The following is a 25,970-nucleotide window of genomic DNA, read 5'->3' as shown; positions in this document are numbered from 1 at the left end:
ATGCATGGCTAAAGAACAAGAGACACTTTTAAACCATACTTGCTGCCTTTTCCTTAATTCTTTAAGATTGTCACAAATGAACTTACACTTTACTCCTTAAGTCCATGTTATCATTTGAGATGCTTTCTCTTCTTCTAAAGGCTTGGAGAATAATATTCTGGGCAGGGGAGAGAAAAGAAGTCAAGCTATATTTAGTTTACAGCATTCTAGTTATTAATATTTCACAGTAACATTATTGAAAAAAGAAACCAGTTAAGAGGTCTCGTACGACAATTGGCTTATTGAGCAGTCATCCTGATTTGCTTACACAAAGCTTATCTGGAGGTTGTAGCCAGTCTTTATTCAGTATCCATTCTAATTTGTTTGTGGGGAGATTATCCAGCAATGAGCATTCATCCTGATTTGTTTGTGTGTTTTTTCTTCATTTTCCCATTAGTCATATGTTCATCCCACACTTATCAGTGGATTCTCCTGTCATTTTCCGCACTGATTCTTTTTCCGAAGTACATGTGTTGCAATTAGGGTGACAGAGCACTTCAATTTGAATTGTTCAAACCTTAATTTAAAGTATGTGCTTTAATCCCTCCTGCAAAAGAGTGATAGTCTGGAGGTACCCAGAAGAGGAGACTGCATGTTTAAAGGCAATCCTTTTCAGCTGTTGCTCAAGACAGCACTACCTCCAGCCAGAGGGAGGTGGCAAGCAAGTCACAAACAAAGCATAATAGAAACACTTTTAAAGTGGGAGTCAGAGAAAGGGAGAGAGATGAGAGAATATGAAACATTGTAAACAGGACCTTTTTCAGCTGGAACTCACTGGAACTCAGTTCCGGCACCCCTCATGTGGGCACCATTATAAGAGAACAAGGGAGGCGTTCATAGTGAATTTCGGCACCTCTTTTTTCTGGAAAAATAGCACTGATTGTAATCGGTGTGTGTTTGTGTGCATGCTGCCAGTCCCTCGCTCAAGATCTGATGAGAGGTAATGGATTTAGTTGTCTGTTGGAGTGCTTAAGCTGTGCCCTCACTTGAGCTCAACTTGCATATTTATAAATAAGCTCAAACATTACAAAATTTCCAGAAGCCACTAGTGGCCTCCTTCCAAAGAAAACCAAACCTGGGTAAGTGCTGTGCCCCTGGAACTTCTCACAGCCCAGGGAAAGTAGGGAAAGAAGCATCACGATATCCTGTTTTAGAGCAGAGGAGCATGCGTAATCTTTCAGGTATATTTTTGTTTTATGGTGTAAGATTGTAGGAACTAGGTGTTAGAATTCCTGCTCCGTGATTGCAGTCATGGGATTGTTGTCTTTCACGTGACAGTGTATGTTTTGACTCCACAGAGTGGGAAGTGACGGAGCCAGGATGTTACTGCGTTCCATGAAGTGGGACTACTGTCCTTTGTTCTCTCTCTTTGCTGTCTGATGCTAGAGAGAGAGGGAGCCATGTTGCAGTGCTCACTGTGTGTTTATATGTAAATAAAGTAGATTAGCCAAAATGCTGAGTTGCTGAGGTCTGTCATGCGAACTGCACAAACTCTGCAGATCCCTAAGTGTGCCGATGTCTGTTGGCATTAGTCGCTGTGATGTTCAGGCTGAAGAAAGCGTTTGAAGCTCCCGAACTATCGACCAGGAGGGAGGGAACATGCCAGTCGGGCATGTGTCTCTACCAGGCTCCTACTTGAGAGTAGGACGAGCTCCTGACACTAGAATGTGGATAAGATGGTAGGGATAGAACTGCAGTAATTTGACAGCTCTATACAGATGAGAGATATGGCACAAATTAATGGTGAATTTCATTCACAAGGTTTATTTATGATGTTGGCTGAATGACACATACAAAATAGTTTACAGAAGAAGATTGCACACATACAATACTTTGTCCAGGGAGAAGATAAATCAGCAGTACTACTTATTTATTGCAACTGGAGCCTGTAAAGTTATCTATGGCCAAAATATTAGACTGATACTTCCTAGTGCACATACATGGTTCTGTAACGAATTTTCACAGTATTTGGTTTTGGATTGCAAATTGGCCTTGGAAGGAGCTGGCTTTTGTTGCTGACAGTACTGTTGCTCTTTTTCCTCTTTAATGTCTCTTTAGGGGCCTGCCATTTCATCAGCCTGTATTTACACAATGATGTGACTAAGCTTCAGTGAAGGCCATCTGATTCAAATCAAAACGAATGAACATGGTGAGGGAAGAGCCAGAAAAGGAAGGAAACCTTCCCAGAAGGCAAGAACGAAAGTGATCCACAGCAAATGGCCCTGTATCAGCTATAGAAATTAGCTTGTTTATCCTGTTGAGTAAACATATTCATGCTGACTAAGCATGGCAATGGGGGGGGGGGTCAAAATGGTTTCTGTTGGCCCTGTTCTTCTGTGCATATTCGTAATAGCTTCTGAACATAGCACTCACACATTCAAAGTACACACAAGATTGGAAGTACAATACTGTATGTTGTATATGTGTAAATTCCAGTCAGAGATTACCATGAATGTACATAAGAACATAGATCATGCCAATGTCCCATCTAGTCTAGCATTCTGCTCTCACAGTGGCCAATCAGATGCTTGTGGAAAGCCAGCAAGCAGGATTTGAACACACCAAGAGCACTCTTCTCTCCTGTGGCAACTTGGTATTCATAATCATTACTGCCTCCAGCTCTCATGCCTATGAGCTGTCAATACCTTCTCCTATATAGAAGGGTATACTTTCAGATACGATCCCAACACTACCCTCATGTCCCCATGCATAACCAACATATCTGTGTTGTCTGAACAGGGCTGCTTTTGTCATTATTGTATCCCTCTTCTTTAATAAAATAAGCTAAAAGTAGAAATGGTTAGAATAATATAATCTTTCTTTTTCTTTCCTCATGAACAGCTTAATAGTATCTATATGTTTGCCCCCAAAATTTCCTGTCCTCTTAAAAAAAAAAAAGTAGAAAATGCTCAGGCATATTTTCTTTTACTTGAGCATGAAATGTGGTGAACTTAATTTAGCAGCTTTTGGTTAATTCTCAGGGATTCAGGAAGGCCGGTGTTAATCTGAAAGACAGACATACTAAGCACCACCCTGAAACATGATTCTGTTTCAGAGCAAGAGATTATGGTAATCATTACAAGTTGTGTTGGTATCAACATGTGATAATATTGTGAAATGAAAATAATTGTTATTGTTGAGGAGGAAGATTGGTGGAGAAAGATGACTGCTGCTGTGCTGTAATAAACCCCTGAAATAAAAAACAACAGGAGCAAGTGCTCCTGTCAAACTAACAGTGATGTCCATAGATCCTTGGGAGAGGCCATTTTGTCTGCCCCACAAACATCTGATGCTCATGTGGTGGTAAGTCAAGATGGAGCCTTCTCTGTGGTTGCTCTAAATGTCTAGGATCTCTTACCAAGATTGGTCCAGCTAGCCCCATCTCTGATGACTTTCTGCCAGCAGCTAAAAACCTCCTTATTAAGGCAGGACTTTAAACCATAAACTGATTTGTAAGTATGTTGTAATTTGTTTTTAATTTTTTTAGCGATGCTCTACCTGATTTGTGTTTGTTACATTTATTGCTGTGTCATTGTACGTATATTGTTGCTGATAGCCACCTTGAACATCATTTGGTGGGAAAGATAAGACACAAATTTAACATGTTTGATAAATAACAAGCAAACAGTCATTGCAAATGACTCACGGATGCAAATGGCAGGGTAGGTTGTTGTGGCTCCCTTTGAAGGAACCAGACTTATTTTTGGTAATGATGCAAAACACATTGACATCCCATTTATTTCCATTTTCTAATTGTCGCTGTTTTGCAAGAGGGATCCGAGAACATTCCGAAACTTGGCTTCTCCAATTAAATTGGATTAAAGGGCTCTGCCACCCTAGTGCAACAAATCCCCATCGAAAAAGAAACAGGACTTTTCACAGTTTGGAAACTGATGGGAAAATGTACTGGAAAGTGTGGGATGAATGAATGAGTAATGACAACTCCCCAGGAGCAGATTTAATTGAGCAAATGCACAATCAGTGTTATATAACTGCCTCACAAACAAATCAGAATGCCAGAGAGAGACAGAGAGAGATGTCATCAAGAAAGGCCTGAATGCATAATAATAATAATAATAATAATAATAATAATAATAATAATAATAATAATTGCAGCTGTTCTCAGTACAACCCTTGTCAGGAAGCACAGTGGCGCTGCTCGCTTTCCACACTCTTATGGGCAACCAAGTTTTGGCAGCCTAATGATACAGTGGTACCTCGGGTTAAGTACTTAATTCATTCCGGAGGTCCATACTTAACCTGAAATGGTTCTTAACCTGAAGCACCACTTTAGCTAATGGGGCCTCTTGCTGCCGCCGCACCACCGGAGCACGATTTCTGTTCTCATCCTGAAGCAAAGTTCTTAACCTGAAGCACTATTTCTGGGTTAGCGGAGTCTGTAACCTGAAGTATGGAACCTGAAGCATATGTAACCTGAGGTACCACTGTAGTCCCATTCCGCCTTTCATGGCTTCTAATTTCTGCTGCTCTGAACCCCACAATCACTCCATATTTCTGTGTTTTGAACCTCATAATCACCCCCATCTTTCTGTGTTCTGTACCACTAGGACTGAGCCTAGCTCACAATATCCAGTTCCTTTGCTTTTCCACGTGTGAGTTCATCCACTACTGCCATGGTCAGTTCCCCCTGTTCCTGTGCCTTGGAGTCCGTTCTCCTCCTCCTCCCTCTCCTTCCCACTTCAGTGTACAGCAGCATTCAGAAACAACCACCAGGTGGCATCTTAGAGCAGCACTCGGGAAGGTGTAGGCAGCACTTCAGTTACAGGTGTGCGCTGAAAGGCTTTTCATTTCCCCACGTTATCTGCCCCCCCCCCCAGTTTTATTCTGCCCAGGAACTAAAATGCTTCATTGGCTCAAAATGTAGGAGCACTGGGGCTGTGAACTGATGACAGAATTTTAATTGGTTAATTACCTGCTTTTCATTTTTAGTTAATTGACTGCTGGCTGTCAAAACCTCAGTATAGATGCCTTTTTTAGATACTGAAGGAAGTGTGAGATAAATTACAATTTAATACACGAGAGCTGCTTCTGCTTGCTAGAAGAAATATCGTCTTTAAGCAAGAGCATCTCCTGAGTTGTAGAACTCCCTTACAAATGAATTACAAATGGCCCTGACAGTACAAGCCTTCAAAGAGGCCTTTAAAAGGTATATATTTGGGTTGCCTTTTCCTTGGTGCCTCTGTTTTATCAAGCTGCTGAACTATTTTTAACTGGATTGCACTCAGTTTTATGGAGTGCTTTTGCCTCTGTTTTTTAAACTGCCGTTATAGACGTTGGGGGGGGCATTGAGGGGCTACAAAAATCATTTGGGCATCACATTGGGGTACCACAGCACAGGGATGGGGCCACCTGTGTCTCGTGCAGAAGGCCCTGGGTTCTATTGCAGGAAGCACTGGGAGTGTTGGCTGCCTGACCTTCTTGAGAGTCGCTACCAGTCAGTATAAGGAATTCTAAACTAAATGGATCAATAGTCAATATAAGGGAGCTTCTCGTTTTCCTATGTACATATGGGAACATTTTTGTGTGTGGGGAGGTGATATTAAAATGTTCATTTTTATTTAAAATGGGGAGATCTTGGGTCTTGGATGGTCACAAAATATTTTGGCGTCCCTGTGTCACAACAAGAAGCAGTCAGCAAAATAATAATAGTAATAACAGCATCACAGCAGACAACCTAAGGGATGTGTCAATTAAAACATCTACATTATTTTTTTTTAAAGCACTAAAAATAATTTGACAACACAGCTGGGGACCTTTAGGAGCAGTCCAAAAAATAATAATTTTTTAAAAGGGACACATTTTGGGGAGCGACTGGGGAGCACAACAAACCAGTTGGAGGGCCATACACAGGCACAAGCTGTTGTTAGCTACCCCAGTTCAAAGAGATGCTACCTTCCTTTACTAGCTTTGTAACATTTGGCTCTCCAGAATGCACAGCATGCCTTACAATGAGCATCTTAAAGATGCCTGTGCTGAAGGGGCTGGAAAACAATATGGGAAGTAGAGGCCTGTGTTGTGAGACTGTTCTGCACGCTGGAAAATCAACATTAGCCCCCCCCAAAAAACCCAACACCTTCATGTCTTTTTCCTTTAAGTATCCTATATGCAACTGCGGTAATCTCATGATTCAAGGAACAGAGTCCGTCATGTTACCTCTTTAAAAGAGCAGTGTATTTATAGTGATCGCACTGCCCGAGATACCTAAAGGTTCATCCATTTCCTTTTATAGGAAGTGTGTGCTAATTAATGGGAAGGAAACTCAAATATCCCTGGGAAGAATGAGGCCACCCATGTATGCTATGGTACTAAAATGCAGTAGGCTACTAACTATTGCAAACTAGTCTGACGAGTTAACCTCCGTCGGAAAAACAAAGTAGCCAGTACCGCCTACACATCAGGGCATGACTCAACATAACCTAGACCCAGTGGTAACCTCAGTAGGTGAATCAGTCTTCATGTGATCTGCTTATTATAATCTCTGAAGAGATACTTAGGAGTAACTGCGTTCGTGGCCTCCCCGAGCTCTTTCAATGCCTTTTGCATGTACCACAGGCAGTTCAGAGGCAACTCTGCTATTAAGGATTTCTAATCTAGGTTGCCACTTAGCTAGTTTCTGACTACTGAAGTAAGCGGCTTCCTTCACTTCTATACTTTTTAATGTATCACTTCAGGCAGTGCTATTTTTCTAGAAAAAGAAGTGCCACGAACGCCTCCCTTGTTCTCTTAGAATGGCAATGGCGCCCACCTAAGAGGTTCCGGAACTGAGTTCCAGGTGAAAAAAAGCTCTGACTACAGTGAATATTTTAATTTAAACATTTCAAATGTTCTCTGACTGGAATTTATCCTCCTTTTGAGTCACATCAAGATTTTCAAGGTTCTGGGCAAACAGTGCCCTCCTCCTTTATTTGTCTGCAGGTCCTCACCTCCATTAGTATCCCTATTTTAATTTCCCACAAATCCCCTGAGGTAGCATCACTCCAAATCAAAATGGCTGTGAGATCGCGCTGTTGGCCATTGCTTGAAGCACCAGGCACCAGTGATGGGCCCTGCCAGCCCTGGAGTTCTAGGGCCCCAGCAGGATGCCAGATGCTGATGCCAGCCCTGACCCTTTGAGTAAAGGTGACAATCCTGTGCCTGGCCACATTGTGTCATTTTTGGCTATGATTCACCCAGGCAAACAGTAATTGGACCTCATGAACCACTGCTTCCCTTTATAGCCATTTGTTTTCCACTGAAAGAAATAAAATATTCCATACCTACCAAGTGCCCTGGAAAAAATGGAGCATCCCATTTTTTCATGCAAGATCTCAGTGGCCATTTTGGGTGCCGTGATCTCACATGCTTTTGTGCTGTGCTCTAGCCCCCAAAAAGCACTTTTTCCGGGGCTGGAGTGCAGCATGGGACACATGAAATGCCCATGAATGCATCCCGGAAGGCACACATTCTGGATTCAGATCCAAAAAAGTTGCATGGTATGATATTCTCCCATTCCATTTCTGTTGACAACCATCTTGGATGGAAATTTTATGTTTTGTTAAATATCCGAACATGATGGCCTTATCTTGGCCTGGCCATTACCTTGCACCTCATTCCTTCTGAGCTGCTTTCATACTAATTTTGAATACATTTACCACAGACGCCTTGCTTTTTAATATTAATTTTCAGCTTTCGCCAATGAGAGGGAAAGAACATGACTCTTCACATCGTGGCTTAAGTCAGTGTCACAGAAATGTTTCAAGGTTTCCTCCAGCTTTTTAAAGTCACATAAATGCAACAGATGTGTACAGGTGCACACAAGCCCATAGCAATGACCATGTGAGGGGCAGCGCACTTGTTAGTAGTATGCAGAAACCCTGGCCCTGAGCTTGACTCAAAGACCTAATGCCTCTGTTTTGAATGGTCTGGCAGGCTAAAGGCTGGTGTGGCTTTGTTGAAACACTTTTCAAAACCTCTTTCTAAGAAATACTTCACAACGAATGCAGAAGGGATCCAGTTGAGTCATGGTGGCTGCCTGAATGATCCTGTGCTTTGTTAGCTGCCCATGGAGGAAATAAATTGTCTGTGATTGTTTGGCTTTGGCTGCTGGAATGGGAGTGTGCTGCCAATTAGTTCATAAGCCCTAATTGGGGTAGGAATTTCTCTTGCATGCCAACACAGGCACAAAGCCTGTCCTCACCTCCATCCCCCGCCCCAACCCTCAGCACCACAACAAAGGAAGCTGCCTTCCCCAATTGTTTTTCGGCAGCTAAGCCTACCAGCTGCTCTGTTGTTTTCAAGAGGTCTCGGGAACCAATATGGCCGCTCATTCTTGCTCTCCCATAATGCCTCAAGCACCAAGCCTAGGCCCACTTGACAGCTTCACTGAACTCTCTCACTGCTGACTTCCTTGGACCTATTTTGGGCAAGGGTTTTGCATGCAGATTCCCAGCATTTCCAGGGAAAACCCCTGGTCTGAAATTCTTATCAACTGCTGTCAGTCAATGCAAACAACACTGCGCAGGATGAAGAACTTTCCTAGTAGACAACGGAATGCTGGGCTAGACAGGCCAATGATCTGAATTGGCATAAGGCAGTTCCTTACGTTCCTATTTCTGCTATCATATTCCCTTCCCTATTCCTGAATAGGGATGGTGATAAATAGGCACAGCCTGGCAAGGACTCGATGACTTTTCTGTTTATAGAATTGGCTGTTGGGCAAATGCACAGACATTATCCCTTCTAAGGTTTTCTTTTCATTTAGCTCATGTAGGCATGCAGTATAAACATACAGATGCAAATAAAAGCCCACTTGGCCTCTTCATTTCTCAAAGTGTCACACGGCAAAGAATAGCTGGAGATATTTGACTATTGTTATTTCTGTGAGTTGGCCCAAATTTGCCTACATGCTGTCATGAAGCTGATACACGGGGATGAAAGAGGCATATGGAAATGGGAGTGGTTGGAGTCAAGGAAAAGTGGGAATGAAACAGGGGGGGGGTGCAGGGCCAGCCAGCCCATTAGCCCCACTGAGACAGTTGCCTCAGGTGACAGGGTGGGGACAGCTGTGAGGAGCAGCAGATCTGGAAAAAGAGGAGTGTTCTTACATGCATTGGCTGCCTTTGCCATTCTCCTTTCATCTGTGGATGGGAGCTGCTGTCACCTTCCCAGTCACCCCCTGAGAAGGAAAGCCCTCTGCCACCACCTCCCACCAAGACTCCAAGACTCAACTCCTCCTCCTCCTCGGCTCTGAAGGCTCCTGAGGAGCATGCCTTTCTGCCCCAACCTGCTCCTTTCTGGCCATTTTTCTCCCCCTCTGCCTTCAGCACACTGGAGCCTCCCTGGGCCATCTCCAGTCACCTCAGGTGGTGGTGGAGGAGAAGGACGGGGCGCCATTTTGCCTCACGCAACAAAATATCTTGGGCCAGGTTTGAGGGTGTGTGTACCCATCTGAAGTTGGGAACAGGTGACCTATGAAGCCTACAGCCAAGATCTGTATAGTTAAATCAGAAACACCAGCACAGTGGTCTTTGGACCTCCAGCGTTTTCATTCCTGTCCTTTCTTTCTGATATCCACTCTCCCCACCCCACCCCGTTTTACTTCACCCATCGCCCTTCAGCTTAGGGTCCTGTCTCTTTCATACACCTTTTTCTTTTCAGCCAGAGTGGGGGCTGACTTCCCTGCCATTTTCCTGAGGAAAATTACTCTCCTCACATCTGCTATTTGCCCCACAAGGAAAAAGATAGGCAAACGTGCAGAGATTTTTCCAGAGAATGCCTATCGGTTTTATATTGTTCCTCTTATTACTTATGGAATGGTAGCTCAATCACCCATTATTTCAGCAAAGTTCAGCCAATGAACAGCACTTTACATTTTTTCATGAAACGTACATCTCATCTTTCCTCCATCAAGGTGCTCAGGGTAGCATACACATAGAATTATCCCACCAGTCCTATGAGGTAGGCTAGCCTAAGGGACAGAACACCAAGTTGACTTTAGGCCTGTGCAAGCATTTGAGCCCAAAACTTTCCAGTCCTATGTTCTATGCAGCATTGTTCCTGTTGAATTCTTACCACTGATGCAATAAATGTAAGCACGATAATTCTGCTCTGACTTTCTTTACTTCTGTATAGTTTCTCTTGAAGGTCTTTGCACAGTTGATGAAAAACTAGTTGGGCTTTTTTTTCTTTTGTAAAACAGCAACAATACTCTGCTTATTTATGGATGTGTATTCAATTTCACATGCAGGTTTAAGGAGGAAGTGTATACACATGTGTAGACCTCTTTTGCATGAAGCAGAAAGGCTTCGTGCTTTAAAATGACAGCCCTTGCTGAGTTAGCTTCATCTGCTTTGTTTTTAAAATTGAGCAAAGCAGCTGAAATCTGAGTCCCTTTGCACACCACTCCTTGCAACCAAGATTGGTTTAGCTGTCGTTTGCTTCCTTCTGTTTTGTACAACTGCTTATGAAAGTATTGTTGTAACCCAGGGGATCACAAATTATTTGTGTCCAGGGGCACATTCAGAAAGTTAAGAAATCGTCATGGGCACACAAAATACCCATTTCACAGAAGGGTGGGGGGAAACTGGCAGCTTTCAGACCCCAACAGGCAAAAAAACTACCCTTCACCCTCCAAAAACTCATAAAACACAAACCAAAAAGCAGGCACCCCTTCAAAACCAAATAACAAAAAGTTTTTAAAACCTCATTTAAAATAAAATAATTGGGAAGGGAGTGGGCTTTGGTGTGTATTCAAGAGGTATGTCTGGTTATGATTATCCCAGCTGTAACTCAACCATTTCATTTTGCTTTATTAAAAAGAAGCATTGTGAAGTGTTGCTTAGGTCTGATTTCCAGAGATGCTACCGTGTCTTACTATAAGATACCTTACGGTCTAGTATAGCTGAAATATGGTCTTAGAATGTTTTAAATTGTGGTTTTTGTGCGTATTAACAGCACATCTGAGTGTGACAGCCGTGCTTTTCAGCATGAAGACAAATATGGTGTTAAAATGAAGCTCACAGCTAATCTTCAGCTGCAGAAGGAGCCCAGCTCTCCTTCTTATAAGCACCTCACACTTTTCCTGTGGTGATGTCAAGAAATTAACTGCGTAGAAAATTGACCCTCCAATTGCTTATACCAAAATTTAACAAGTACAGCTTTTGCTAGGGTTCCTCTCCATGGGCTGGAGGGGTTTGTAAATGATCCAAGTCACAGACTTGGAGGAGCTTTCCTGATCTGAGATTACCATACTACAATTAAAGTATCCCAAATAGATCTTATTTCAACTTAATAGGAGCCCATCGAGGAAGCCTCTCTAAGCTACCAATTCCATTTGCAGGCTGCTCTTATAGTAGGAAAGCCTTCTTTATGTTCATTCTAATGTACATCCCTGCAGTTCAAAATCATTCTCTCTCCCTATCCTCAGGCAACGAGGTTTATTATTTCTTCAGTCTCATCTCATGTAATGTGTTCAGTTCTGGGCACCATACTTTAGCATGTAGACAAACAGGAAGGTGTTCAGAGGAAGGGGGGAAAGGCAGCCAGTGAAATGGAAAACAAGATTGGAAGGAAGTGGGGAAGTGGGCAAATTCAACCTGGAAAAGAGAAGGCAGAGCAATTGAGCAGGCAACTGTCACAGAGAATAGGGGGTAAATTCATTCTCCAAACAACTAAACAACCAAGAAGTTGTTAAAATTAAAACAAATCTGGCTGTTGAGAATTATTACTGGCACACACACACATATTTGTTGTTGCTGTGGTGACCTGCGACAAGTATTTTATCTATTATGCAGCTGGCTGTAGTATATCCGTAGCGTGTAGATGTAGAGTATGCTACTGTGAAACTCTGAAATGGTAGAGATGGTCAACAAACATGAGCAAATGTTGTCAATTCCTTTCCCACATGTATCTGTTCAATGTCCAAAGTGACATTAAGTAAATACTGACAATAATGACCATTAAGTGACAGGCCACATTCACTGGTTTATCTCTGCATTTCTAGGAATTCATCAGATGTCTGCTGCGTTGTCAGCATTCTGTGCTGATGGTTGACAACCTCCATCATTTTGGACATTCACTGAAATATGTGCACAAGATGACCAAATATCTAATCACCTTCAGTGCCGGCGGAAATGCTCTTAAATCTATAGTAGCCTGTACATTTAAAACATTCAGTTGTCTTACCTGCTGACAATCCTTTGGGGTGGACATGATTCAGTACTTGAAGTGCTGAAGCTGCTTCAGGTTGTTAAGGCATTATTGCTTTTCCCCTTCTCTTGTGGAGGCAGCTGTTTCTGTTTTAACCAAAGCAGCCTTCCAAGTGACCCTACCCATTTAAAAAAAAAATTTTTTTTTAATGACAGCCACCTAACGCCAACACAAGCACCTGCTGGGAAAGGAAACCAAGCACTGCTTCCAGGGTATGGATAGGAGGAACCCAGCCAAATAAATGTATATCCAAATAATAGGCAAATATTTCTGTTGCAGTGTCTAAAGCAGTTATGGGGCATATGACCATCAAAACCTGGATACACACACACACACACACACACACACAAACACACACAACATACAAACCTGAAAACACTGCACACAACCTCAAAGCAATTTCACAGAGAAGATAAGAACATCTGGGCCTCTTGTGCCCTGACCCAGCAAATATAGTTCTCTCTAAATGCCAATGTAATGTAATTATGTTATGTTATAAAAATAGGTGGACTATTAGCTTTCTGGAGAGGGAACATTTACTATGATCAGCCCTAGTGGATAGGCAAAATGCACTATTTTGCTTGCTTTTTCTTTCAGAAGCCATAACTCTGCCACATCTCCTGAAGCAACCTTGAATCCATGCAGACATTCTGAGGTGAGTTCTCCCACCACAGAATAACTTTGTTAGATGTATCATTTTGATGAGGAAACTTTGTTTTAATAGCACATCTCACAGAGAAGGCAAAAGTGGTTATCTGTACCCATTTTCAATTGTATAATATTGATGCTGTGTTGTCTGGTTACAGGCATAAGCCTTAGTGGGGAACCCATGTTTTGCCATTGACTTTAGTAGAGAGCAGACCATTCTCACTAGATTAAGATCTGTATCATAAGTGTAATACAGTGGTACCTCAGGTTAAGTACTTAATTCGTTCTGGAGGTCCGTTCTTAACCTGAAACTGTTCTTAACCTGAAGCACCACTTTAGCTAATGGGGCCTCCTGCTGCCGCCGCGCTGCCAGAGCCCGATTTCTGTTCTTATCCTGAAGCAAAGTTCTTAACCTGAAGCACTATTTCTGGGTTAGCGGAGTCTGTAACCTGAAGCGTATGTAACCTGAAGCATATGTAACCTGAGGTACCACTGTACACATTTCAGCTGTCATATTTCTAAATATTGCAATTGCCCTTACTTAGACAATCTATGACTGTTTTCTGTTTTGTTTTTTGTTTTAACTATCTTGTGTATTTTATATTCTGTCACTTTTTATTTGTGGCTAAAGGTAAAGGTACCCCTGACTGTTAGGTCCAGTCGCGGACGACTCTGGGGTTGTGCGTTCATCTCGCTCTATAGGCCGAGGAAGCCGGCGTTTGTCCGCAGACAGCTTCCAGGTCATGTGGCCAGCATGACTAAGCCGCTTCTGGCAAACCAGAGCAGCGCACGGAAACACCGTTTACCTTCCCGCCAGAGCGGTACCTATTTATCTATTTGCACTTTGATGTGCTTTTGAACTGCTAGGTGGGCAGGAGCAGGGACCGAACAATGGGAGCTCACCCTGTCACGGGGGTTTGAACCACTGACCTTCTGATTGGCAAGCCCTAGGCTCTGTGGTTTAGACCACAGCACCACCTGTGTCCCCGCGATTTGTAGCTAGTGGACCCTTAATAACATTATCTTCCCTGAGGGAATTGCTCTGCACTGCAGACTACATTGGGTGTCAGACTGTGGGGTAACACTAGAGAGGACAGAAATTCTCAACCATTTAGTTTATTATTACAGAACATGTGAAAGAAAATGTAAGTGATGTTTGTTTGCTTTGTTTTTTGAGGAGAGTGATGCAGCAATTCTGATTATGTCATCTTGGGAGTTCCCTAATGAAAGAAGGGTGAGCTAAGAATTGCAGTCACAGCGGATTACTACATAAATTAGTTGATTCACTCTGTCAAGTGCGCTCCCCCCTCAAAGTTTATCTGCCTTAACCCACTGGAATTTGCTACTACACGTTTCACAAGATATGAATTTGTGTCTTAATAAATTTTTATCTGATGTGGTAAGTAAACCAGGTCTGATTTTGAGTCAATATCCTTTCCTTCCTTCCTGTTCCTGCTCTACAATGCTTGCTCCATATGTAAACAAGTAGTGTTTATAATGGTTTCTGAAAATGCCCTTCTTCTCCAATATCCAAACAGTCTAAGATCATCATTTCTCCTTGCGATGGAGTTGAGCTTACCTCCTTGTTCTCTGCCCCTACAATTGGGAAAGGAGCTAAGGCCTTTCAGGGGAGGGGAAACTTGACACACGGTTGCCATTATTTATTTATTATTAAAGGTATTTATGCACCACTTAATCATTAACGTTTCTAAGCAGTGCACATACAATTACAAAAAATAAATAAACCACATGAAGAGTAAGAGTAGTAGGAAATGCACGATGAAGCCAAACATTGCCTTAAGATGCCTGATGAAATAAGGACGTATTTTTCATGTGCCTGAAACTCCGCAAGGAGGGGGCTGTCCAATCTCAGTTAGGGAGAGTTCCACACGCTTAGACCTGCTACACTGAATACATGGCTACTAGTGATTGCAAATTTTGAATGCAGAGTAGCAGCCTGTGGTTGTTTTTTGTTGTTTTTTAATAGGGAATCCCATTTGCTGTTTTTGTTGTTGTTGTTGTTGTTTATGAAACACTTCCCATAACCCCGTGAAGTGATTTACAGTACAATAAAAGCATATGCATAGCAACGGCCTTTTTAAAAACAGCTAAAATGTTTGCATATATGACAATTAAAAATAATAACAAATATAACACAGATAATGTGAAACTAAAAAGGCAAAATATTTCTACGAGCTGAAGAGAAACCAGAGAATAGATAATATAAATCTAATACATATAGCAACTGGGGTAAAATTCTGCAGTCAGGTGTGCCAAGATGCTATTTTTTTAGGGGGGAGGAGAATCGCATGTGTCCTAATGTCCTCTTATTATAACTTATTGCATATGTGTGAAGGACTTGTTTGCTCATAGCTGTAATAAGATGTTATCTTTTATTGCCAAATCATCAGTGTTCTCACCACATCTGAAAGTATTCGGAATCAGGAAGTTCTGAAGGATACCTTGGTGTATTTGTATTATATTTTCATGGGAGAAATAAATGTTTAATGTTTTTATGAAATCCTATTGGCAAGCCTTTGGGAAGAGGTGAAACTAGGCTTTATTTCACTCGGGTCCAAGAGCCAGTTTGGCATTCTTCACCCCCCCACACGCTTTTTCATACATACACACACACAGTGAAACTACCTTTCTGTCATGTCTCAGCCAGGAGAGCCCTTATCAGAGGGTGGACATGAGACCCTGGCCTTATACCGAGTCCTGGGTCAGCCTCCATCTGGGAGACTGCAACAAGGCCAGGGAAAGGGCCATCTGCACCCAAGGTGAGTTCCGCCTCTAACTTTGGGGCTGAATTGGGTCCCAAACCCAAGGCAAATGCAGAACTACTGTAAAGACTAGATGGAAACCTGGCCCACCTGGAGATTGCAGGAAAGGATTCCTCCGGTGTAAAGTAAAGTACTTCCCCTCAGAAGTAATACACTCCTCCCAAGGAGACCTCTGGTATGAAGGGGGTTGATAGGAGTTGGCTGAGGTTTGGGTTTGTTACAGTAGCTTCAGCTACTGTCTGACTCTTGTGAACTCTTCTAGCTTGGATCCTGACCTTGAACTGCTCTGATGTTGCCTCCTGCCTTTTGCAAGCTCAGCTTGCTTGGACTCTGGCCCTGGATGCTGCTCTGTCTGCTTGCCCCATGGGTATTGTTGCTGGTAAGTCCCCTGTTTACTTAAGAGCCTAGTGTGAGCAGGACACCTTCTTTCATTTACAGGGTGATGGGTGATTATACAGTAGTTCTGCCTCCAGAACCTGCAGCCTCATCCTGTGATGCCATCTGTGTTCCCCTCCCTCCTCCAAGCTCCATAGCTCCAAGCTCTCATCACCTTCTAATGATGTTCCGTGCTCACTCCTTCCTGCACCATGTAATCAATATGTCTCTAGGTCAATATGTGCATAGGTCACAGGTGGAGCACCTATGTAGTAGGCCAACTCCAATCATCCTGCTCCTCTTTGTCTATAGTGCTGATAGGTTAAAGGCCAACAACCCCTGGAGGGCCACAGGTTCATCACTACTTCCCTGGGAATGGCTACAATACGAGTCCACCTCTGACTATTTTACTGCTCCTCTGTGTCAGGTAACTGTAGAACGAGTGCACTTTTTAATCTCCTGCCTGAAATTCATCAACATCGTAAGACAGAATTTGCGCTTTCCAGAATCAAAAATTACTTTCAAAGATGTTTTTGAGGAATATCTACATGAAAGAGTTGTACAATTGCTGTCATGAGAAAATCTTGTAAAAAATATTTTACAGATATTGCTAACCATGAAGCAAGGGGTTTTGATGCAAAGCCCACTATACTCTGTAGAATGGCTTATACTCTTACTTCAGCCACTAGAGGGATCTCCAAGAATATGGTTTACTAGTGTATCTGAAAGGCAGCTTCCGAATGTCATCAACATTTGCTTTATCTAAGGAGCTGCTACATCACTAAGTGGGCTGTGTGGGGCTCCATTTCCCCTGCTTCTCTACTTAAGTGTTCTCAGAAAGTCATGGAATGTATTTTTGCTATAGAAAAGGTACCAACATAGGTCTTCATGACTAGACTCTTTCATAAGGAGAACCTACAGAAGTCAAATATTTTTGCAAGTTAGATAGCAGGTACCTTTGAGAGTTGAAGGACCTACTAGGTTTTGATTATTGTCTGTGGGTGCCAGAAACCTACATAACCCCTAGATCTAATTCATGTTAAAATATAAACCAGACTAGCTTCCTGTGTTCAGGTAATCACCTGGGCCATTAAGAGACCCAAAGAAAGGGGTCTCTGTGCCAGACTGAAATTGGGAGGGGCCCTTCCTTCAGCTCTTTGTGAGAAGGACAAAAGCCAGAGTTTTAGAGTTGAGAGTTGGCAGTAATGTGACCTAGAAGTAAAGCTGCAAGCTGGAAAATCAGAGAGGCAGAGCACAATGTTTGATTTCTGCTTGAATTCAAGGCTGTGGCTATGGGAGAAACAAGACCCTTTGGGGTGTTAATGCTGTGAACCCCTCCATTGTAGGCTCAGGTTGCATATATGTGCAAATAAGCCATATATCCTAAAGACACCACAGTCCCTGCTGTGCCTTTTTCTCAGGAGAAAACATGAAACTAGGGGTAAAGCACTTGGATCTCCTGGGATCTCACACCGCTCAGAGATTGCGGTGGCATGCAACACTATATTACTGTGTTATGGAGAAGAGTTCCCAGATAAAGGCATTATAAGATAGTAAGAGGCTTCTCTCCTTCATGGGAGATTTTAATTTCTTGGGTTCCATGATCACTGCAGATGGTGACAGCAGTCGCAAAATTAAAAGACGCCTGCTTCTTGGGAGAAAAGCAATGACAAACCTAGACAGCATCTTAAAAAGCAGAGACATAACCTTGCTGACAAAGGTCTGTATAGTTAAAGCTATGGTTTTCCCAGTAGTGATGTATGGAAGTGAGAGCTGGACCATAAAGAAGGCTGTTCGCTGAAGAATTGATGCTTTTGAATTATGATGCTGGAGGAGACTCTTGAGAGTCCCATGGACTGCAAGAGATAAAACCTATCCATTCTTAAGGAAATCAGCCCTGAATGCTCACTGGATCGTGAAGCTGAGGCTCCAATACTTTGGCCACCTCAGGAGAAGAGAAGACTCCCTGGAAAAGACCCTGATGTTGGGAAAGATGGAGGGCACAAGGAGAAGGGGACGACAGAGGGCGAGATGGTTGGACAGTGTTCTCAAAGCTACCAACATGAGTTTGACCAAGCTGCGGGAGGCAGTGGAAGACAGGAGTGCCTGGCGTGCTCTGGTCCATGGGGTCACGAAGAGTCGGACACGACTAAACAACAACAAAAGAGGCTTCTGCTATAGTACGAGTGGGAAGATTTTGATTCTACACCAGTTTCACTGTGGGATCCCCATATTGCTAGATGAAGTGCTTCTCTGAAAAATTCTACAGGAAAACCAATTGTGTGTCATGTTTTGATTAGGGTAACCCAAATTTATAGCTTGGTAAATTTAGCCACTTCACGGCAAAGTTCTGCTATACCTTTGGTTTTTTCCCTTTGCCACCACTGTTTGCATTGGGAGGTTCATGTGACATGATTTCTAGTTTAGCTTCCTACAATCATTTAGCATTCCTTTTGTCCAGACGTTTATTGATGTTTGCAGACTTTTCTCTCTCTCACGGCTTCTCTCGTTACAAATCGACTTATGGCATTAGCATTCTTCATTGTGACTTGCAACAAAGAAGCTTAGTGTATGTGTTTTCATGAAGTGATAGTGTTCTCTTGGTGTACAATAGCAATGAAGAAATAAAAATTCCTGCAGTGCAGCCTCTAGCGTACACTGTATATTAGCAATCACCTGAATTACCTACACTACAGACATAAGATGTCACATACAATTTGTTTCCTGGTGCCTGATCTGGTTTCGGCTGCCTGATCTACTTTCAGTCGTAGGAATCCTCAGAACAATGGCCTTCTGCTTGTGTGGAGGAAGGAATTAAATGTTGTGCTATTTATGTCATGCAGGAGAAATCAATAAGCAAGTGCAAGGTTGTGTTTCCCCCTGCCCCATCCACCAGGGCAGCCGCTAGAGACTCGGTTCCCTCGGCCAGGCCTGTATCCAAATCAGGCTGGATCAAAATAATCTGTCTTCCTGAAACGTCTTCTGCTACCCTACCACAGCTCTCTCCATGATGCCACCTGGCATAAGGTATAATGCATTTCCCTCCGAATCCATTAAATTCTATTCCTGCCTCACCTTACAACCATAGTCTATGAATGTTTAGGCTATAAAAAGACACTCTGGGGTTTTTGTTTGTTTGTTTCAGAAGGGTGTTGACTGGCAAACAATACACCTCTGGACAGCTTTGCCTCCATTCTTTGACATACCACAATGTTAAAAGTGAATTATTAGGTAAAGGTAAAGGGACCCCTGACCATTAGGTCCAGTTGTGGCCGACTCTGTGGTTGCGCGCTCATCTCGCTTTATTGGCCGAGGGAGCTGGCGTACAGCTTCCGGGTCATGTGGCCAGCATAACTAAGCCGCTTCTGGCGAACCAGAGCAGCGCATGGAAACACTGTTTACCTTCCCATTGGAGCAGTACCTACTTGCACTTTGACATGCTTTCGAACTGCTAGGTTGGCAGGAGCAGGGACCGAGCAACAGGAGCTCACCCCGTTGCGGGGATTCAAACCGCCGACCTTGCGATCGGCAAGTCCTAGGCTCTGTGGTTTAACCCACAGCGCCATCCGCGTCCCTAAAAGTGGATTATTAGGGATGACCAAAATTCAAAGCCATACACCCCTACCTGTGATCCACAGAAATCAAAAGGATTTGGGTTTCACTTCAATACATATAGAATATTTCTAGTTTGGCTCACTTAAAATTAAGGTGTAGTCCTAAGAACAGTTAATCCGGAGTAACTTCCACTGGAATTACTTCAGAATAAAAGTAATTATTAGTATTGTCAATAATCCCAAAGCACATTTTTTCTGGAGATCTGGTAACTTCTCAAGTGGCCTTTTCTGAAATACCTTTGCAATTGCCAGTACCAATTACTGCATAACTAAGTAAACATACTGTGGTGGAGGAGGAAACTCAGCAACACAAAAACTATTTGTTAAGAAAGGCTCTAGGCACAAGTTTGGCTCTCTTTCTCTTATCTTCAAAGCCTTTTGTCTTGCCTCCCCCAAGTCAGACTTGCTCTGTAAACCTTGAGTACATAACCATTATGTTTTCTTTATTTCTTCAGAAGCTTAAAACATTTGAAAACCTGTTCGTTTAGAACTCATACATTAGGAATGCTTTCCTTTAAAAAGGTGTGATACTCAAAGGAAGCAACAGTCCATAAAGTCTATAGAGAAAATTTTGATTGAAAAAAAAATGTATCCGGCTGTGCCACTCTGGTGAAGGAAGGCATTTTTGATCCAGCAGTTCCTTCCATCAGTGGGATAGGGAGGGAGTAAGGTAAAGGTAAAGGGACCCCTGACCATTAGGTCCAGTTGTGACCGACTCTGGGGTTGCGGCGCTCATCTCGCTTTATTGGCCGAGGGAGCTGGCGTACAGCTTCCGGGTCATGTGGCCAGCATGACTAAGCTGCTTCTGGCGAACCAGAGCAGCTCACGGAAACACCGTTTACCTTCCCATTGGAGTGGTACCTATTTATCTACTTGCACTGGCATGCTTTTGAACTGCTAGGTTGGCAGGAGCAAGGACTGAGCAACAGGAGCTCACCCCGTTGTGGGGATTCGAACTGCCAACCTTCCGATCGGCAAGTCCTAGGCTCTGTGGTTTAACCCACAGCGCCACCCGCGAGTGGTTTTCACCAAATCCCCCTCTCCTTTACATCTGCCTAAACCCATCACTGAAAAATCTGCCCCAGATTGGAGAACCCTGTGGAACAGGTGGGCGGTAAGGTGTTGTATTTTATATTTAACTTGGCTTTAATTTAACTTAATTTGGCTTTACTTCAATACTGATTTTAGTTGTCTCATGAGCCACCTTGAATATTGATGTAACTGAAAGGCGGGATTATAAATGTTCTAAAAAACAAAAATGGACATTAGCCACCATCTACACTAGCAACATTAGATATACTAAACTACTAGACAAAGGTGGCACTGTGGTCTAAACCACTGAGCCTCTTGGGCTTGCCGATCAGAAGGTCAGCGGTTCAAATCCCCGTGACGGGGTGAGCTCCCATTGCTCGGTCCCAGTTTCTGCCAACCTAGCAGTTTGAAAGCACATCAATGCAAGTAGATAAATAGGTACCACTGTGGCGGGAAGGTAAATGCCATTTCTGTGCGCTCTGGTTTCCGTCACGGTGTTCTGTTGTGCTAGAAGCAGTTTAGTCATGCTGGCCAAATGACCCGGAAAGCTGTCTGTGGACAAACGCTGGCTCCCTTGGCCTGAAAGCGATATGAGCACCACAACCCCACAGTTGCCTTTGACTGAACTTAACCATCCAGAGGTCCTTTACCCTTTTTTTACCTACTAAACTACTAGTAATTCAATGTGTGTAAGCCAATGTTTCCTGGAAAGAAGCACGGGTGCACCCTACCTTGGCCACCTTGCAATACTAAGGTGAGTTCAACCCCACACACGCAATAAAATTATAAAGAAATGCTTAAGGGCCCTTCGAATGAAGCGGGAAAAAATGGAAGTCTCTCTTGTAAAGGAAGGATTTTTTTTTAGAAACTGGAGGACAGATTTCATCACAACACATTGCCAGCTTCATCACAGGTGAAAAATGGAAAGTTGGGGCAATAATAGTCTTCTTTAAGCATTTTGAATGTATATCCATGGTCAGGGCATGGGGCCACTGAGTGTCTCCATTTCCTCTGCCACCCAGTGGTTTCCACTCAAAGTATTCTTGGCCTAACATGCTTACAACCCTCCCTGCAACAGAGAATCCTACACAGTCATGGTTTCTGATCATAAGAAGAACTGTAAGCACATTCCACTGAATCCCTTGACAATTCTCCTTCAGATTTTCCCACACAATGCAAGAAGTCAGGTGTGGAGGGGGCAGCTCGCTTGGTCCCACACCTCCATATATTCAGAACACATGGAAAGGAGGGTTGGCACAATACAGTATTACACAGGTGACTGCATTTGGTCTTTACTGAGCCGCCCTGCATGGCACTCTGCTGCAACTTGATAATATGTTTCCCATTTTCCCCAAACATGTCCCTGGATGTTCCAAGGTTGGGCCCCTTCTTTTGACATCTACCTCAATTAAAGTTCATGGGGCAGTGTCTTCACTTGTCAAAGTGATGAATGGCTGCCTTGCATTTTTCTCACCATTGCACCTTGAGCATGTTTTGGTTTGTTTTCACTTTAGATCGTTTCTTATCCACTCTGCTTTACTAAGAGTAATCCTAAAGTGGGTTAAATTCACAATGAAAAAACATAATTCATAAGTAAACAGCGGAATGATAAAATAATAGAGGGCCACTTTGCTCTTCTTTCTTCACTCCACCCTAACTGGCATTTGGACTGCCTGTTCCTGAGCCCTTCACCTCCCATGGGTGAAACTTATTACCTTGGCATGCTGTCAGGGCACTTGTCTTGGATAACTTCTTTCTGCCCAACTGGAGTTTTCTGGGAATTTCTTGGCCCATGCCCTGGAGCGAGCTCACCCTTGATCTCCAAAACTATTAAATCTGTCCTTGCCAGCCTGCTTCCTCACATCCAGTGGAACAGGAATGCATCTATAGCAATGGTGAGAATTTCTAGAGGATAAAAAATTAATAGTGTAGATCCAAGAGGGTGAGGTTTCAGAAATGTGGACTACAAACAAGGAACTAGAATTGCATCATTATGTGTATAATCTAGCTTGCCGGCAATAAGGTCTCTCATTGTTGGTGATAGGCAGTGTTATGAGTCATCCTCAGCCTAATGGTTGACAAGGCAGTAACAGGTGTAAGACACGAATGGTGTCATCTTAACAATAATAAAATAAGTGTAGATTGCACTGCAGTGATTGGACTGCAGCAATCTCTCAGCAGAGATTTTTTCAGTTATTTGGATTCTTAGACTGCAAAACTGTGTATAGTTAATCTAAAGTCCCATTTAAGTCAGCAGCACCTGCTTCCAATTGAAAATAGATGGATCATACTATTAGAATAAAGTAAGTATAAAACAGAAACAGTCTGCATGTTTATTGGTGGACTGCAGTCACTCACTTTGCCTCATTTGTAAAGGCAGTGGAGATGCAGGGACATTAGGGCTGACTATCCATGAGTTTGCTTCCCTCTGGAGGTCAAGGAATTTGGGTGGATTGGTAAAAACTGATGCAGCAAGTTTATCTGTTCGGTATTCATCTCTTTGGCCTCCTCTGCCTCTTCACAAGCACCCGTCCAGTCATCCTACACATTTGTCATGGATTTAACCAAGATCCTCCTCTGTGGTCTCTTCTGTCCTTTCATGCTTTTCACATTAATCAACACCTCTTCCCTTCTCTGTCTTCCACGCAGAGTCCAAAGATGCAGCTCTTTTGCCTTTTCTCCCCCCGCCCCCCGTCATGCAAAATCATGAATGGAATAATAGGGCAGATTTCCAATTTGGCGTTGCTGTTGAATATAGTTTTTTCCAAAGAAGCATACCATGCCAGCAATTTTACAACATGTAACTAATTCTTATTAAACTTTAGTGTAACATGGAAGCCAATTTCAGTACAGTGGCACCTCGAGTTACAAACGCCTCAGGTTACAAACGTTTCAGGTTACAAACTCCACTAACCTGGAAGAGTGTTGAGAGCTTTGCCCCAGGATGAGAATGGAAATCGTGTGCTGGTGGCACAGCAGCAGCAAGAGGCCCCATTAGTGAAAGCACGCCTCTAGTTAAGAACAGTTTCAGGTTAAGAACGGACCTCCGGAACAAATTAAGTTCGTCAGTAGAGGCACCACTGTATTGGAGAGAGGAAGTTGATTTTAAATCTGTCTCAGTACAGGATAAAGGGCTAGCTATCATGACATCAGTAGACCAATTACCTTTCTTTGCCTTCTCTCCTATTTGCTCACAATGGCAAGGTGAGCTGTGCTGAAGGTGGGATGGGCAGCAAAATGGACAAGTTTGACGATGAAGCCAAATTATTTGGGATGCTGAAAACACAAGCAAATTCTGAAGAGCTCTGAAAGGATCTGTCCAAACTGGATAAATGGGGGACAACAAGGCAAATGAGAATCAGTACCAAGTGTAAACTGGTGCAAATTTGGGCTTAAACCCTTCTGCCAAGTTCACATACAAATTTAAGAGGGTCTCAACTTGTGGTGACTAACCAGAAAATAGATCTTAGGATCATGGTGGGTAGCTAAATAACAGTAGCAACTAAGTATAGGAACAGGGAAAGCTGCTGATCTGATTCAGCAGTAGTGCTCTTATGTTCCTGCTTAAATATTCCTACCATTTGGTGAGCATCTCCCTGTTATAATTCTTTTTTTAAAAAAAATCTTTTTATTGAGTTCTTTACAACAAAAAACATAAAAACATTAAGAAACAAAACAAAGAAAAATACAAACGAAAAAAGAAAAGAGAAAAAACAAAAACAAAGACAACACACATAGCAAATAAACAAACAAATCAACTCTAAAACACTAATTGACTTCCCTCCATCTCGGTTTGAGCTATACAAACACCATACCTCCCTGCAGTTTTATTTGGCCAAATCTGTACGTCGCGGGTTTTATATTTCAGCTACTGTGATTTTAATATTTCCTAGATTTGCTTCAATATATGTTACAAATTTGTTCCAGTCATTAATAAACTTTCTACTTTTTTGATGTCTGATTTTCTGTGTCATCTTTGCTAATTCTATATGCTCGAATAATTTAATTTGCCATTCTCTGACGGTTGGGATGTTAGGAGTTTTCCAGTTTTGTGCTAGCAGTATCCTGGCGGCTACCGTTGCGTACTGGAATAATGTTTGATCTTCTTTTTTAATCTCCTCTCCAATCATTCCCAGGAGAAAAGCTTCGGGTTTTTTGGGAAAGGTGTATTTCAATATTTTTTTTAATTCATCGTAAATAAGTCCCCAAAACCTTTTCACTTCTTCACAGGTCCACTACATGTGGTGAAAGTTACCCTCTTTAGTTTTGCATTTCCAGCATGTTTTGTCCCCTGTCTTGTACATTTTTTCCAATTTCACAGGTGTGATGTACCATCGGTACATCATCTTTTCCATATTTTCTCGGAGTCCAACACATGCTGTAAATTTCATACCCTTGTTCCAGAGTTTCACCCAGCTGTCATACTCTTGATTATATCCAAGATCTATAGCCCATTTAATCATGACCTCCTTTATTTCTTCGTCCTTAGTCTCCCAATCTAACAGTTGGTTATACATTTTGGATAAAAGTTTGGAGTTACTTTCTAAAATTTCCACCTGATATCTGGACTTTTTTACATTCATCCCCGTTTTTTTGTGTTCGTTCCATAGGGCATTAATTTGGTGGAATTGTAACCATCCTGTTAATTTATCCTTTAACTCTTCATATGGTCTAATTTTCCATCCTTTTTCTGATCTTACCAGGAGGTCTTCGTAAGTCCATCTTTCTCCTTCCATGTTTTGTTTTTTAATTGTTAGAATGTCAATTGGTGATAACCACCAGGGCGTGTCTTTTTCAATAAGTCTTTTGTTCCTATCCCATACTTCGAGCAGCGAACCTCTAATGATGTGATTAGTGAAGCCCTTGTGTACCCTCTCTTTATTGTGCCACAGATAGGCATGCCAACCAAATCTGATGTTATATCCCTCTAAGTCTAACAAATCTGTGTTTTTCAAAATAATCCATTCTTTGATCCAGCAAAGGGATGCGGCTTCGTAGTATAATTTCAAATTCGGGACTGCAAAAGCCCCTCTCTCTCTTCGATCTGTGAGTAGCTTAAATTTAATTCTTGCTCTTTTCCCTTGCCAGATGAATCTGGAAAGGGTTTTTTGCCAATCCTTAAAGTTTGCCGTTCCTCTAATCACCGGGATATTCTGGAATAAAAACAACAGTCTCGGAAGTATGCTCATCTTAATTGCGGCAATTCTTCCTGACCAGGAGAGTTTTAACCTACTCCAGATGTCTAGATCTTTTTTAATCTCTCTCCAGATCT

General features: G+C 42.6%; 1 protein-coding gene and 1 long non-coding RNA gene across 3 annotated transcripts in view; one reads left to right on the top strand and one right to left on the bottom strand.

Annotated features, from left to right (window-relative positions):
- The window catches only part of TRPM5 (transient receptor potential cation channel subfamily M member 5), a 36,861-nt gene extending 36,755 nt beyond the window's left edge, over nt 1-106 (bottom strand). Inside the window, exon 1 of the mRNA XM_053402238.1 lies at nt 87-106. Within this exon, the coding sequence (XP_053258213.1) occupies nt 87-106 (20 nt within the window). The remainder of the gene's footprint in view (nt 1-86) is intronic.
- A 3,233-nt stretch (nt 107-3,339) lies between these two features.
- Nucleotides 3,340-25,970, top strand: part of LOC128416255 (uncharacterized) — a 32,927-nt gene continuing 10,296 nt past the window's right edge. Inside the window, exons 1-3 of one of the 2 annotated variants that reach the window (XR_008331175.1) lie at nt 3,340-3,491; nt 12,844-12,901; nt 15,559-15,779. This is a non-coding gene — a long non-coding RNA (uncharacterized LOC128416255). Of the gene's footprint in view, nt 3,492-12,843; nt 12,902-15,558; nt 15,780-25,970 lie in introns of those variants that run through there. The other variant, XR_008331176.1, reaches the window with a different exon arrangement.

This window comes from Podarcis raffonei, chromosome 1 (assembly GCF_027172205.1).
Source record: "Podarcis raffonei isolate rPodRaf1 chromosome 1, rPodRaf1.pri, whole genome shotgun sequence".
In the NCBI taxonomy this organism is placed as follows: domain Eukaryota; kingdom Metazoa; phylum Chordata; class Lepidosauria; order Squamata; family Lacertidae; genus Podarcis; species Podarcis raffonei.
The sequence above is the reverse complement of the archived record's forward strand: the minus strand, read 5'-3'. Positions and strand labels throughout refer to the sequence as shown.